Below are 15,071 nucleotides of genomic sequence, written 5' to 3'. Positions count from 1 at the left end.
TTCTCAGCAACCTGTGCAATTTGGGTTGTCTGAAGAGTCTTCTTCTGTGTTGCCCTTGTGTTCTTCTTCTCTGTCTTTCTACTCTGGGGTCTCAAGGCACAGTCTTTCTGCAAATGTCCAGCTGAACCACAACTGAAGCATCGCTGGCTGGCTAGTGCTGTGGCCTCAGCTTCTTTTCCTTTCTTTTTCCTTGTTTTCTGGTGCTGTAGCTTTCCAGAAGAGATGTGGGGGATCTTTCCTCTCTCTTCTCCCATTCAGTGAGTAAGCACTGTGTAACATACGATGGGGTGAGGTCTGCTTCAGGCATAGCCTCCAGGGTACAAATCATCCTGTCCCATGTTTCATTCAATGAGGACAGCAGGATATAGGATTTTGTGAGAGGCGTAAATTCCATTCCTCTCTCCTGAAACTCAACAAACAGCTGCTGAATATGATCCAGGTGCTCAGGAAGGCTATCTCCTTCTGCAAGGTAGGCTTTGTACAGCTTTTTCATCAGGGTAACTTTACTCCCTGCTGTTGCCTTTACATACAAGTCTCTTAAAGTGTCCCAAAGTTGCTTTGCAGACTGCATGCCTCGCACGTGGTCTAGCTGATTGTCCTCAACTCCCAGGATAATGGTGGCTCTAGCCCACTCATCCTGTCTCAGCCATTTAGCACTGGGATTTTGGGGGGTTTGCTCACCAATTGGCAGCCAAAGAGTCTCTCTGCGAAGATACATTTCCATCTTCAGGGCCAAACTCAAATAGTTGGTCTCTGATAGGCACTCAAGAGGCATCACTGAGGGCTTGGAGGCAGCCATGGCTTCTTTTGCAAGTCATCTCAGCTGGCATCTTTGTCCTGTAGAATGGCAGCAGCTGGAAAATCTCCAGGCTGCTCCAAAGAAAATCTTCACAGGTCTTTGCTACCTGCCTTTAAAATGTGCATGAGGTGTGGAGCTGATCTCTCTGCTCTCTCTGGGGGTTCACTGGTCTGCTTACTGGGCCCATAACCTGTGGCAGAATGCTGGAAAGCATTTGGCCTGAGAGATCAGAAAAATCACACACCAGGCATTTCTATAAAAATAAATTTATTTACAGAAAGCACATAAACATATTTTCAAGCTGTGCATTCACACACGCTCAGAGAGGACTGGGCTGCAACTGGGCTGGCAGGCTACAAAAGTGAAACCAAACAAGCCCAGGCAAGCTGCCCTCCCCCAGGCAATGCAGCTATTAACACCCAAACTGAGGACAATTATGTTCGACCTCTTCTCCCTGCCGATACTTAAGGAAGTACTCAATTACCATAGTAACCTAGTGGCTTGGTCCATGCAAAAAACAAAGAAACGCTAACAAAATCCCCCACCGGAGCCTCTCCAATCCCCATTTGCCATTTCTCCCACTTTGCTGAGTCACTTCCTGGTTCTGCTTTTTCAAGCCTCTCCTGATCAGTTTCAGTTTCCCCCTCTGACTCTGGATAGGTTTCATTTTTGGAGTCAGACGCAGGCTGAAACCTCACACTCCTTAGGTCATCAGTGAGGAACTTTTGCTGGCAAGGCAGGGCCCATATTATGAAATAATTTGCCGCTCTTTGAGTTTTTCATGCTACTGATTTAGCTTTTATGTTTTAGTAATATTTCTAAGCTGTCTAGAGCTATTAAGAAATGAGTAGCATATCAACTTTTTGAGTAAATAAGTAATGAATAAGGAAACCAATTAGCAACAGAGAGATATAGCAAACTGTGCATGGTTTTCAAACATTTCCTTCTTAAGCCATATTTCATTAGAATAGAGCAAACCAGAGGAAACCAAAGAATGGAGTGGGCAAAATTCTCTCATCACTGACCATATTATAATTTAATATATCTCACATTAAAAACATCTATGTCATATTGTCCAGGGAGGAATTATGGATTGCTGCAATATGAATCAATTATACCAGTAAATGTGTAATGTATTTTGGACTGTTAACAGCCTTGTAATTGTTATTAGATTAGGGGAAAAAATGTATGTGTAACAATAGCTTACATCAGATGTCCAAAAAGTGTGGTGGGGGGGACAGTGGATGTAAACCAGTTAAAGAGAATTTATCTCCTGGATGATAGAAAAAAAGCTTACCACCTATCCCTCCCATTTACTCTCATTTATAATAACATGACTATCAAGCTCTCTCTTACATTGTTGAGTGTACTGTCATAGTAAAGTACTGTCTTTATACTGTGTTATTTTCCTAACATACATTTTAAAGTTGAATTCATTATGAATTACAAATCTGTTTGCCATGATACACACAATACATTATTTTCATATATTCCTTTCTGCTTTAAAATAATAAAGGACAATCTAATATACTATACCACTATTTCAATTAATGTCTTACTATGCATGTCTTATAAACAATATGTCAACTAAGTAGCATATGGTTTGTTTTGAATGAAGCTATATCTGAAGATGCAATAAATAATAGGGAAGAATACAAAATAATTGGGGAATAATTGGGGAAGGGAAGCAATATTTAATCATATTTAGTCATTTAATCAATATTTAATCATTAGAATTTAATTTATTCATCTTACCAGATTGACACTGAAGCCCGAAGAAACCGAATGGGCAAGCACATATATTTGGGCGAATACAGGTCCCACCATTTAGGCAAACAGGTTTACAAATGGCTGTCCCATAAAAAAAAATAAATGAAAATTTATTTTAGGTAAGGAGGAAAATATCAAATTCTTCCCTGCTCCCTCCTTGTATTTGTATTAAGAGCTGAGAACAATCCTGTTTTAAATTATGAGCCATGAGACATTTTCTCCCTTAGAATCACAGTAATATTTTATTTAATGTTTGTTTGCAATCTTTTTCTCCATGTGCATCTCTGTTTCTGAGGCAATTTCAGACAAGTTTCCACCTTCTCTACCCATTGTGGAAGCAGTCAGAGTTTTTTCAACTTGTTGGAAATGTGATGACACTGAAGTTGATCATATAGTGGCCACTATTTACTGTTTATATCATAAAGTATATGCATTGTCTTTTAGCAATGCTGTAAAAAATGAGGCCTCATCTTCACATTTGGCTGTTAGGTGAAAAATAAGGAAAGTAGACTATCTAAAAAATGAATGCACCACTTTTTTTCCTGGTGGAGAAAGGGAAAGAGAAATGCATTCGGTTCAGTGCTTTCAGAATGGTCCAACAGACTTCTGCACTGAATGTATGAAATGTATGAAAGCCACAGGTAGAACCAGACATGTGGGCAAAGAGTACAGAGAATTGATGTTAGAATGTTGTGTCTTTTGGTAATTGCACATACCATAATTAATATACATAAATGCCAAATGTTACCTTGTCTAGTCTTAAAAACAAATCAGGTACCTACAAATGTAAGGACAAGGCAGGATAAAAATGAATCAACCAATTAAATAAATAAATAATTCAGTCCTCTGCAAAAGACAAGTGTGGGATAGTGGTTATGGTCGGACCTGTGTTATAATTTGATATGAGGTCCAGATAAACGTTTTATGGATACTGCATGCTGTACCTTCATGGAAATTACTGCACACTGTGCCTTCATGGAAATATCTTGTAACATGTGGTTACCTGTTTCACATAAAGGACTGCTCCATCCAGGCTTGCATTGACATTCATCTGGTGCCACACAACTCCCACCATTGTGACAATGCCTATTACAAACCACTGAAAAACAAATTAAAGCAAGGTTAATTGTGCCAATTATTAGTACCTGAATTTTGTTTTAAATTATGCTGATTGAAATCCCGGGCAGCCACTGAAAGCTGTTAATATGTTTTCTATTACAGATTAAGGTTACTATGGTAACTAATCATTTTGGCCAGGTGAAGAGGTTGAATTTAATTGTCCCCTTTACAGTTGTTAATGGTTGCATTGCCTAAGGGAGGAACTTGCCTGGACTTGTTTTAGTTTCAGTTTCCCTTCTGTGTAGGCATGTAGAGAGTTAAGCAGCTCTCACTGAGAGCCTGTAAGAATGCAGAAGCTTTTAAATATGTTTGCTTTCTGTAAATAAAATTATTTTTATAGAAATGCCTGGTGTGTGACTTTTCTGATCTCTCCTGGGCCAAATGCTTTCCTAGCACTCTGCCAACAAAAGTTTCTCAAGCATTAGGTTATTAAAACCAAAATTGAGATGTCATGTAACCCCTTCCTTTCTTAATGAATGATATTTTGTCGGAGCAGTGGCAATGTGACCTGAGGGGAGAGTTACAGCTATCCCCATTGTCATGGTCAGATCACACCCTGGTGGCCTTGAGATTCTCTTATGCCTCCCCCCTCTGCAGGGAGGCAGGACCCATTCAATTGGTCCACCCCCAGCAACTGATGGACCCAGTAGGGTTTCAGAGGGAGCTGGGGGTTATAACCGGGGATCTGCTGCATGGTCCAGCAGAGGCCCTGGCCACCTCCTGGAATAGGGAGGCAGCTGGGGCCTTGGACAGGATCGTGCCTGTGAGACCTCTCTTGCCTCATCATACTCGATACTCCCTGTGGTTTACGGAGGAGCTGAGGGTTTTGAAGAGGATTAAGAGACATCTAGAGCACTGCTGGAAGAAGACAAAGACTGAATCTGACCAAACACTGGTTAGAGCCACTATTAAGGCCTACCTGGTGGCGATAAAAGCAGTGAAGAGTCAATACTTCTCTGCTCTTATTGTATCTGCAGAATGCTGCCCAATGGCCCTATTTAAAATAACTCAATCCCTTTTGGGGAAGGTGGGTGCAGTGACCCACTACAGGGCCATGCAGAGGAGTTTTTGGAGCATCTGCAAGACAAAATTGCTTGGATCCGCTCCACATTAGACTCCAAGTGTGAGGCAGGGTCTGTGGAGATACCAAGGGATCATACTTACCATGTTATCTGGGAACAGTTTGATCCTGTTGGACCCAAGAAAGTGGACAGGATCCTCTGGACAGTAAATGCCACCACTTGCCAATTAGATCCATGTCCCTCCTGGCTGGTGAAAGCAGCTAGGGAGGTGACATGTGGTTGGGTCCAGGCGGCGGTTAATACATCCTTGAGGGAGGGGGTGTTTCCAACTGCCTTTAAGGAGGCACTGGTACAACCCCTCCTCAAGAAACCATTGCTGGACCCTACTGTACTGGATAATTTTCAGTCTCCCACCTCCCCTTTTTGGGGAAAGTGGTTGAGAAAGTGGTGGCATTACAACTCCAGAGGATTCTGGAGGAAACGGATTATCTAGATCCCTTTCAGTCAGGTTTCAGGCCTGGATATGGGATGGAAACAGCATTGGTCGCACTTATGGATGATCTCTGGTGGGAGCGGGATGGGGATAGTGCTTCCATCCTCACTCTTCTTGACCTCTCAGCGGCTTTCGATACTATTGACCATGGTATCCTTTTGGGCCGGCTCAAGGAGTTGGGGGTGGGTGGCGTAGTTTGGTGCTGATTTACCTCCTTCCTCCAGGGCCGGTCCCAGTCGGTGGTGATGTGGGGGAGAGATCTGACCCTCGACCCCTCCTTTGTGGGGTGCCACAGGGTTCGGTTCTCTCTTCTCTCCTATTCAACATCTACATGAAACCGCTGAGCGAGATCATCCGTCACCATGGGATGAGGTATCATCAATATGCTGATGATACTCAATTGTATATCTCCATCCCGGGTGAGGTAAGTGATGCTGTGACTGCCCTCTCCCGGTGCCTGGGGGCTGTAGGGATCTGGATGTGGAACAACAGGCTTCGGCTGAACCCTGGTAAGATGGAGTGGCTGTGAGTTAAGGGTTCCTCCGTATCCCGCACTTTGTCATCTTTAGTTCTCGATGGGGTGGCACTGCCCCAGACAGACCCGGTCCATAACCTGGGGGTCCTCATGGACTCACAGCTCAGGTGGCAGCCGTGGCTGGAAGGGTCTTTGCACAGCTTCGTGTTGTGCACCAGTTACGCCCTTTCCTGGATTGGGAAGCCCTTCGGACAGTCACTCATGCCCTTGTTATCTCCCATATAGACTATTGCAATGTGGTCTACATGGGGCTACCCTTGAAGAGTATCCAGAAGCTTCAGCTGGTCTAGAATGCGGCCGCATGGGCTATTTTCAGCGCCCTTAGAAAGGTGCATATAACACCTTTGCTACGCGAGCTGCATTGGATACCAGTTTGCTTCCGGCTCCAATTCAAGGTGTTGGTTATCACCTTTAAAGCCCTACATGGCATGGGACTGGGTTACCTGAGGGACCACCTCTTCCCCCTATCATCAGCCCATCCCACCCGATCATGCAGAGAGGGCATGCTACGGACTCCGTCGATAAGAGAATTCCATCTGGCGGGGTCCAGGAGGTGGGCCTTCTCTGCAGTAGCCCCCGCCCTTTGGAACATCTTGCCCCTGGAGGTGAGATTAGCCTCATCGCTCCTAGCCTTCCGGAGGAAGTTGAAGATCTGGCTATGCCACTGGGCTTGGGGCAGGGAGGAGAATCAATATACTTGGGGTTGGCTAGTGCCTTGAAGTGCCCCTCCTACATAATGACTGAAGGAGATCACAGCCATCTGGATTTTATGAGCTGGGGTAGTTGAGAAATTGTTTTTGAGGGATTTTATTAGAATTTTATTGTATATTTATTGTTCTGTATTGTAAACCATCCAGAGTCCCTCCAGTCAGAGGAGATGGGCAGTGACAAATTTGATAAATAAATAAATAAAATTTCTTTTAATATGATTCCTACAGAAACGTCTTTGAAACATATTTTAGATATATTTGTAGAGAGGTATTTAAAAAAATAGTTCAAGGACAACATGATATTCAATCACAGACCAAGGAATGCAGTTAAGAAATTGTAATATTTGTGTACTATTAAATTGTGACTAGTTTTAAAAGCAGATTATTTTAAAGATAATAGCATATTTTGCAATATGTATTGAACAATAACTTGACTCTTAATGCAATGCCCCACAAGTCCTTGATATTCTCAGTATTTTAATGCATTTTTCCAACACTTTGAATTTCACAAGCATTACCATAAACACATGTTTCTCTACAACAGTGCTGTTACACCATAAGTATTGATAACGACTGAATAATTTTTATAGCATTAATGTGCTTTCGGAAAGCACAGCATGAGGTATGATGTTATTGAACATTAAATATATTTATTAATGTTAAAGTACTGACTTTCCTGCTGCATGCTAGATTAGGTTTGATTTAAAATAATGTCAGGAGGATGATGATGATTGTAAAGTTTGTTTTCTTCTTCTCTCATATTATTTATTATCTATCAAATATGCGGGAAGACTTGATAAAGTTACACATGCATAATAGTATACCTACATGTTTCACATCTTGAACCAACAAATCCATATGCACAGGAACAGATATTTTGATTGATACAGGTCCCTCCATTTTCACATGGTGGATCACAAAGTGCTACATAAAAAAATAGAAAAACTGATAACTGAATTTATAATAGATAAACTATAATGGGGATCCTGTTGATCTGCATTCTACCACTGACATTTCCTTGCTTTATTGTCTACAAAATCAGAGTGATGAGAGGTTCATTCCCAAGCACTGTAGTTAAAATATAATTAGATGGGTAGAGGGAGGATTGTTGCCTGTATGAACATAATATCACAGCCTTTCATTAGTACTGAAGAAATATTGTAATGGTATTTTTTTTAAAAAATAGTTTTCAGATGAGATTGCTAGAAATGAAGACTTAGCCCTAACTGAAATACTAATGAAAGAAGCATTTTAATGGCATCACTGGAAGCATGAATTAAGAAAATGTAAGACTAGCACTTGATATACTACTCAGGTGGAAGGACTCTGTACGTTTAAAGGGAAGAGGGGCCATGCAGCTGGCTGTACTGCAACTCCTTCTCCTTGACTCTGTAGATGGAGTAAAGAATGGAAGGAGGAGCTGGCTGTAATTCTGAGGGCTCTTCTATGCAATATTGTAGTATATAATCATCACAGTTTCCCTTCAGACTGTTAATGCTGCCTCTGTTTGCCCTCTGCTTATATGCAGCCTATAAGGGATATGAAAGAAAAAAGAGAAGGCCCATTATGGACTGAAGATCTGGAACGCAGACATTATGGGCTATATTCCAAATATGAAATGGATATTTAAACATATTTCTGTACTCATTTGATGAAAACATCTTGGTGCATATCATATCTCTTTATTCATATGGAATTCTTCCCCTAAAAAGACAATCATTACTTACTGCATTAAGTCAGGGCTTAATAATACTATGCGTATAGATACAAGGCTGTGGAATATAAATGACACCCGCAAAACTATTTTTTTTTTAAAAAAATGTTAAAAGACTGAATTCCTTAAAGCCTGAAATGCACCTAGTATATTTTGCTACTATATTGATCTGTTAGTTATTCAAGAGCCATGTTGATGTGAATCTAATGTTGTTTCTTATTTCCTGGGCTCAGTTCTGTGGGTGTTTGTGCGGGGAGGCTGAAGAAAGCCTAGGTAACTATGGCTCCCATTTTCCCACTGGAATTTGTTATTTTTTTCCTAAATAATCCCCTTAATCAATTTTTCAGTAGAATGTGTGATTAGTAGAAGTCTTTGTGGCTCTAAGATAAAAAATGAGGTCATTATGGTCTTGTTTTTAATTCCCACTCTTATTTATTGATGAATTTTGGAAAGTGTTTAGTTTTATTCTATTGGATCACAGTCTGCTGAAATGTTTTTGTACACATACAGTATTCTAATAAAGCTGTTCTGAGCCTATAAGAAAATATGTTTATTCTGTATACATATTATGTCCATGCTTGCTTTCTTTACTGATTATCTCCTCATTATATTTTGTGTTCTAAAGAATACTGCATTTTATTGTTCCAAATCATTTAAGTTATTATTTCATATATTTTCATAGAGAGAAGTTGAGCTTGCTCCTGTGATGGTCTTTGCCTGCCTGCCTCCTCTTTTTTTCAGGGAGTCTTCCCATACGGCAATTGACAGTAATGTAAGAAAGATGTATGAAAAATATCTATAAGGTTTGCCCCAAAATAAAATGAAATTGGATAAATGACTTTCCAACATTATTATATTTTCAAATGTGATTCCCCTGACCCTGATATCCATAGCTTTTTAAAAAGCTATTTTTGTTCAATTATAATGCCAGCATAAAAATGTAAGCAAAGAAATACCGTTCTGCAAAAACAAAAACATATTGTAATAGGTTGTAATGCTGATTTATTTGGAAGTAAGTCCCACTCAATTCAGTAGGAATTATTTCAGAGTAAGCATATTTTGTAGGCCTGTAATGTGCTTTGGATTCAAAGGCAAAAAGGGTTTTAACTAGAGGATGGTGTGAGTGTAGCACTTGTCTGCAACTTCTTAAATCAAACACATCTTTTCCCAGGATCACACAGCAGCTGAGCCAGGAAAAGGCTTATAGGCATTCCATCACCCACTTTGCTATTAGGCGGGTCAGATATCATGTGTGTTCTATGTACCATGAAACTAAGATGCAAGATGCAAATTAAATTATGCATACAGTATGTTCCTTGCTTCTAAATAGAGATGTCTTTTAAATTGGTTTTTCATATGCATTTTTAAATAATGCCATGCCATATTTACCGCTGTCTCACTTAAAACTCTGGAATTTCACAAAAAATCAGTGCTGTGTATATGTGTCCATTTTTTACATTTAGAAATATACACACTGAAATAAGATCCATTTCAATATAGGTGCATTACTGAAATTATGTTTACAGAAATGAAGCAGATCATAAAAAATCCAGCTTGTTACTCTGGATGTTCTGTGATGAAGGTGAACCTATCTTTAGCTTCTGAGTTTACTTAAATAAATAAGCAACCCATTCTAAATACATCCCATTAGACAGTTTCATAAAATTACTGATCACAGACACTTCAAGCACTGTTGTCATCATCTCACTATTTGAAATAGATTTACATGGTATGTGAATGGTTCTTGGTGAATAGTAGCCATAGTAAATTATTTATCAGTGTCTAGCGTAATTCCTAAGCTTGTGTGAAGCTTTCATTCAAATATCTGACTTTAAGATGATTTGATAAAATTATCTCTTTGAATTGAATAATCAAATCAGTTCTACACACTGAACTGAATCAGTTATCTCTGAATCAGTCAGAAGATCTGATGGACTTCTGCACAAGTACATACAACCTTGAATTGAATCAACTCATCAAACTGCAAATTTGAATCAAATCTACTCTTCACATCAAAGTAGAAATTCAAGCTGGATCTTAATTTATTAGCAGACACAGATATATAGTAAGTACATAATCAAGTAGTTTTCATGTTTTGAGCCAGTGGACAAGGCTTTATACTTTAACTGTATGGAACAATACAAGTAGTTACAGTAGATTATATAATTTTTAGACAAACAGTAGCAAAATAGATTGTAGGTTTTGTCCAGCATAAGCTGATTTTCCCAGTAGCTTGATCAATGTAAGTGTATTCCATCACAGCATTTTAAGAGTCATATTAGGCATACAGATGAGAAGCACCAGCTCTATTTGATTAAAATATTTCTATGTTTTACTTAAATTGTGACTACTGTGTTCTAGTGAGCTACTAACAGCTCTCAGTAAGTGGACACCAAAAATAAGACTGCCATTTGGCCCAGAGAGACAGTGAAAATGAAACTGTGCTGTCTCATCTGGCTGTTGCCTGTCATCACTTGCCTTATTGATACCTGAGGAAAATAGGTTCCTCACAGGATCAGCCTTTGACTGATTACATCAAATGCCTGGGGCTTAAAATTATTGCTGCCCAGGTAACCCTCTTTTTTTCCTTTTTGCATAATGCTTTTATTTTTGCAGGTACCAGGAAAGTGTGGGAGAAATAAGGACTGTTGGCTGTATCAAGAACACTCTCTGGGGAGAGTAAAGAACAGAAAATATTCTGGGACTGAACAAAGCAAAGGAAAATATCCACTACTACCAGTTTCCCTTCCTAAAATAGGCAGGATGATCTCTAGTGTGTTGTTGGATTATCCTAGGTTCCTTGTCCAGGAGGATTACAATGTGTATGCTAAGACTATCCTATGAAGAACAACCTAGGATTTCATGTCCTCTTTGACAGCCATGAACTTCTCTCCATTAGCATTTACACCTTCACATTCTGTTCGGATGGGACCGAAGATTTGGAAGTGCAAGATCACTATATGAAACCAATGTCATAGGCAAATCGCTATCCAGTCAGTTTTAGACAGGTTCAAATCATTATCACAAGTACCAGTTCAGGACTAGTTTATATAGGAATGCACCAAGGTTGTATAAGGTCTCGTTATTTAATTCAATTGGCTAGGACAACTTGAGAAACATGGTTAATTGAAATGAACAATCCTTCCTCAGGTGAAGGATATGTTTCTCTATAGGAGGCACTTCTAAGATTTCTAATGAAAATAGAAATTTTTCTATCACTATTTCTATCACTATTTCTTTCTGGATAAATATTATTAAATCAAACTCCCCATCCTCCTGATTTGCTAGTTCTGAAACATAAAGCTAAGAAGGAAACTGAGAGAAGGATAAAGATGTGCAAGAGAAAAAGGCTCAGTTAAAAAATTACATATATTTGTGGAGAGGTTTACTAGCACAGAATGCATGAAATAGCTAGGGAAAGAAAAACCTGAATTGTGGTCTGGAATTTCTGTTACCTGGGGAAATGAACTTATTTATATGGGCCAAGCATTTCACATTTTAAAAGATCAATTTCTACAATGGGGAATAGCAGTAGGGTATGTGTGTGAGAGAAATTATTGAAAAGGCATTTCAGATTGGACTCTGATGGTTGTTTGTTTATTGTTCTAGGTAGAATACCGATAGCTAATTTTAAGGGGAAAATATATAAGTATTTACAGAATGTATTTGCTAACTTTGACACTAGTGTGTATTATTTTTTTCCACAAATATGTGACTGCTAAGCATTTAGAAATTGATACAGCATTTTCCTGTTATATTTTAACTAACACTAAAATGCACATACAGTTGTGCATAGTAAAATGTACAAATAAAAAAGTCAGTATATATTAAGGGAGGATAAAAATTCAGTGGCTGTTAACTACAGTGGTGGAAAGGCTGCCATTTTTTAAAAGCATAATGGGATTTTATAATCTAAATTATTAACTGTTGATATATAAATACTGTGTGCTATTAGCTCTTAATAAAAACCCCAATTTAATCAGAAATAGAGAAGGTTCGTAGAGATTAAAGTTAGGACAGGATTAGGTGGAGACAAGTATTTAAGGATTGTTGAATTAATATGTACCAATTTTAACTAGCTTTCTGTACTTGGTGTTACTATGGGAGGAATAATAAACCATTTGAAAATAATACTAGATTTCTCCTCTTTCTAATTCAGTGCTACTTAGGAAAAATATATATTATAGTTGTGTTTGTTTGCATTTCTGTCACTCATTGTTCAATAGATAAGTCTGACTACTGTATGTTCACCAAACAGCATGTTCGCCAAACCCTTTGCACTGCTGCATTGTTGTTTTTTGAATTATCTGGAAGTAAAATCAAAATAGGAATTCCATTTAATATCAACTATATTAATTAGCAGAATTAGATAAGATTTGATAGAAATTTCTCTAGTAGGAGTGGAGATATCTGTTGATTCCTTTTATTTTTTAAAAATCCCAAATTCACTCCAATTCCTTCATGAAGGAATTAGAGAATTTTGATATAGACCATGCCAACTTATTATCCATCCCTATTTACAAGTAAAATCTCATTAAGCAGAGTTACATGAAACTACAAACCCATCTTTATTAATTGTAGCTTAACTGATTTTATTAGTTCCTTTTGATTTTGGCTGGTAAAGCAATGAACATAATTCAGCCTTTCTGTGAATTGCTTCCTGCTGTAATTACTGCTATTGTACCAGGAAGATGAGGACAGAAAACTATAAATTAAAAAAATCCTGACATGGGGCAATTCACCAAGAGACTATGGAAGGGAAATGATTCACTAATTCAGCTTTGTATTTAGCCACTTGCTTGCTAACCAAAAGGGAGAAGGAAAAAAAGAAAACAAATCTGTAAAAAGATTAACAGAATTCTGGGTAGGAAAATGAGTGAGTAATAGACTATTGGACAATTTTCAATTCCTCATTTGACAACTCAAGCATATTAGTATTTTCCCCCAGATTATTATTTACTAAGTGGCCTTATTTACTAAGTAGTTAGCCTCCTAGTTGTGATTAATAGGAAGCAATAACTCCAGCTTCCAGTGCATACATTTAGTACTTAAAGAGCACAGAAATCTTGAAAATCCTTAATAAGCACCTTTTTGTCCACACTTTTATTATCATAGTGACAACAATAAAACAATAAAACAACCAAAAGCAACCAACCTTGCTTTTAGGTAATACAGGAATAGCAGAACATAAAATTTCAGAAGACAGGATTTACAAACAATCAGTACTCTGTTAGCAAGGGATACCACTGTCACAAAGATACATGCTATGGGTTTGGATAACACAAACACTGGTGCACCACAAGTAGATTGTGGTTGATAAAATGGATTCTGCTACTGTTTTCCATCCAGCTAATAAAAACACACCACTTTATGAACCAGACTCTTTTGAGGTGAGGAGTTTCAAGCTTAGCAATAACACCAAATCTTCTCAAATGTATCTGATAATTTTAAGCTACAGATACATATATTCTATTCCTTAGCTTCAATTATTTCTAAGACTCTGGATCACATGGCAGAATCCTTATATCTGTGAGACAGTGCCTATTTCAACCCCCTTCAGTAGTTCATGGAAGGTGGGTGGGTGGGTGGATGGATGGATGGGCAGACAGGCAGATTTTTTTTTATTGGATGCTTCTACCAGTGAAGCCTTTTTACATTCTTACCTGGGGCCAAGGAATTAAAAAAAAATTCTTGAGACTATTTAGATTTATGCAGGCTTAATCTAGTAATCTTTTATTTGTAGTGATTTGTTGTATCTTATAGGTTGCCACAAAAGCATTTGTGCTTATTTTATTGTTTTATTGATTAGTGCTTAATTTTATATTTATTTATTTATTTATTTATTTATATTTCAAATTTAGTTACCACCCATCTCACTCAAAGAGCGACTCTGGGCAGTTTACAATAAAGTGAGAATAAATAATTGTTAAAATACAATAAAACAATATTTTAAAATACAAATATAGTCCAAGACATAGGTGTTAAAAAGTTCTTAATTTATGGGAGCATCTTCAGGGTGCTAACCACCCCAGGGTTGGTTATCCCTCCTCACGCCCCACGTGAGATGGCAGAGCCAGGTCTTCACCCCTTTCCGGAAGGCTGGGAGAGTGGGGGCCTGCCTCACTTCTGGGGGAAGAATGTTCCATAGGGTGGGGACAATGGCAGAGAAGGCTCTCTTCCTGGGCCCTGCCAATTGACATTCTTTCATGGACGGGGTCCATAACATGCCTTAATATTTCATTGTTACAGACTTCCCAGAAAGCATTGCTACTAAGAAGCATACAAACACAATAAATAAATAAGTAAATAAATAAATGGACTCACTGGTTCGGGATCTTCATATCTGTGGAGAGCTGCATTACTGTCCAGAGCTTACCAGGGGTATGATATGGAAATAATACAATGTCTTTTATTTTTATTACTTTTCCCTGAGTTAATGCACTGAGGTTTGAGAGCTTCAGATCCAGCAAATAAAGGTAATAAAAAAGTTCTGCCTATGCCCAGTGCTCCTAGAAAAACCATTTGAATGAAATTGAAGTTGTGTTGGACACTTCTATGAATAAATGCTTTTACTATGACTTTTGTCACATCTGAGTCAAGACTAAGTGGCAACATTCTGCGTCCTTTAACAAGATAGATTTTTCAACTTATCTTTTGTTTTGTCCCTTACCACATCCAACTTCTTCAAACCAATAAATGCAAGAAACACTTGGTGTCTTCTAAGCTATGATCTAAAATGTGTTTCCTATTCTAAATGTGTGTTACACTTAAGAATCAGAACAAATCCCACTGTGTCAGAGGTCTTATAATAGAAATGGTACGCTGCCTTAATGGATGTAATTACGATTGTTTCTCAATCTTTTATCAGGAAAGCCTGCAGTTTTCCAGGTGGAAATTAAAATCAGCAGC

General features: G+C 38.4%; 1 protein-coding gene across 1 annotated transcript in view; it reads right to left on the bottom strand.

The window, feature by feature from the left end:
• Positions 1–15,071, bottom strand: part of VWDE (von Willebrand factor D and EGF domains) — a 221,349-nt gene that overhangs the window by 63,703 nt on the left and 142,575 nt on the right. The window contains exons 23-25 of the mRNA XM_063307665.1: positions 7,277–7,372; positions 3,573–3,668; positions 2,555–2,650 (exon numbers count right to left, since the gene is read on the bottom strand). Coding sequence (XP_063163735.1) covers positions 2,555–2,650; positions 3,573–3,668; positions 7,277–7,372 — 288 coding nt within the window. The remainder of the gene's footprint in view (positions 1–2,554; positions 2,651–3,572; positions 3,669–7,276; positions 7,373–15,071) is intronic.

Source organism: Candoia aspera, chromosome 1 (assembly GCF_035149785.1).
Source record: "Candoia aspera isolate rCanAsp1 chromosome 1, rCanAsp1.hap2, whole genome shotgun sequence".
Taxonomy (NCBI): Eukaryota; Metazoa; Chordata; class Lepidosauria; order Squamata; family Boidae; genus Candoia; species Candoia aspera.
The sequence above is the reverse complement of the archived record's forward strand: the minus strand, read 5'-3'. Positions and strand labels throughout refer to the sequence as shown.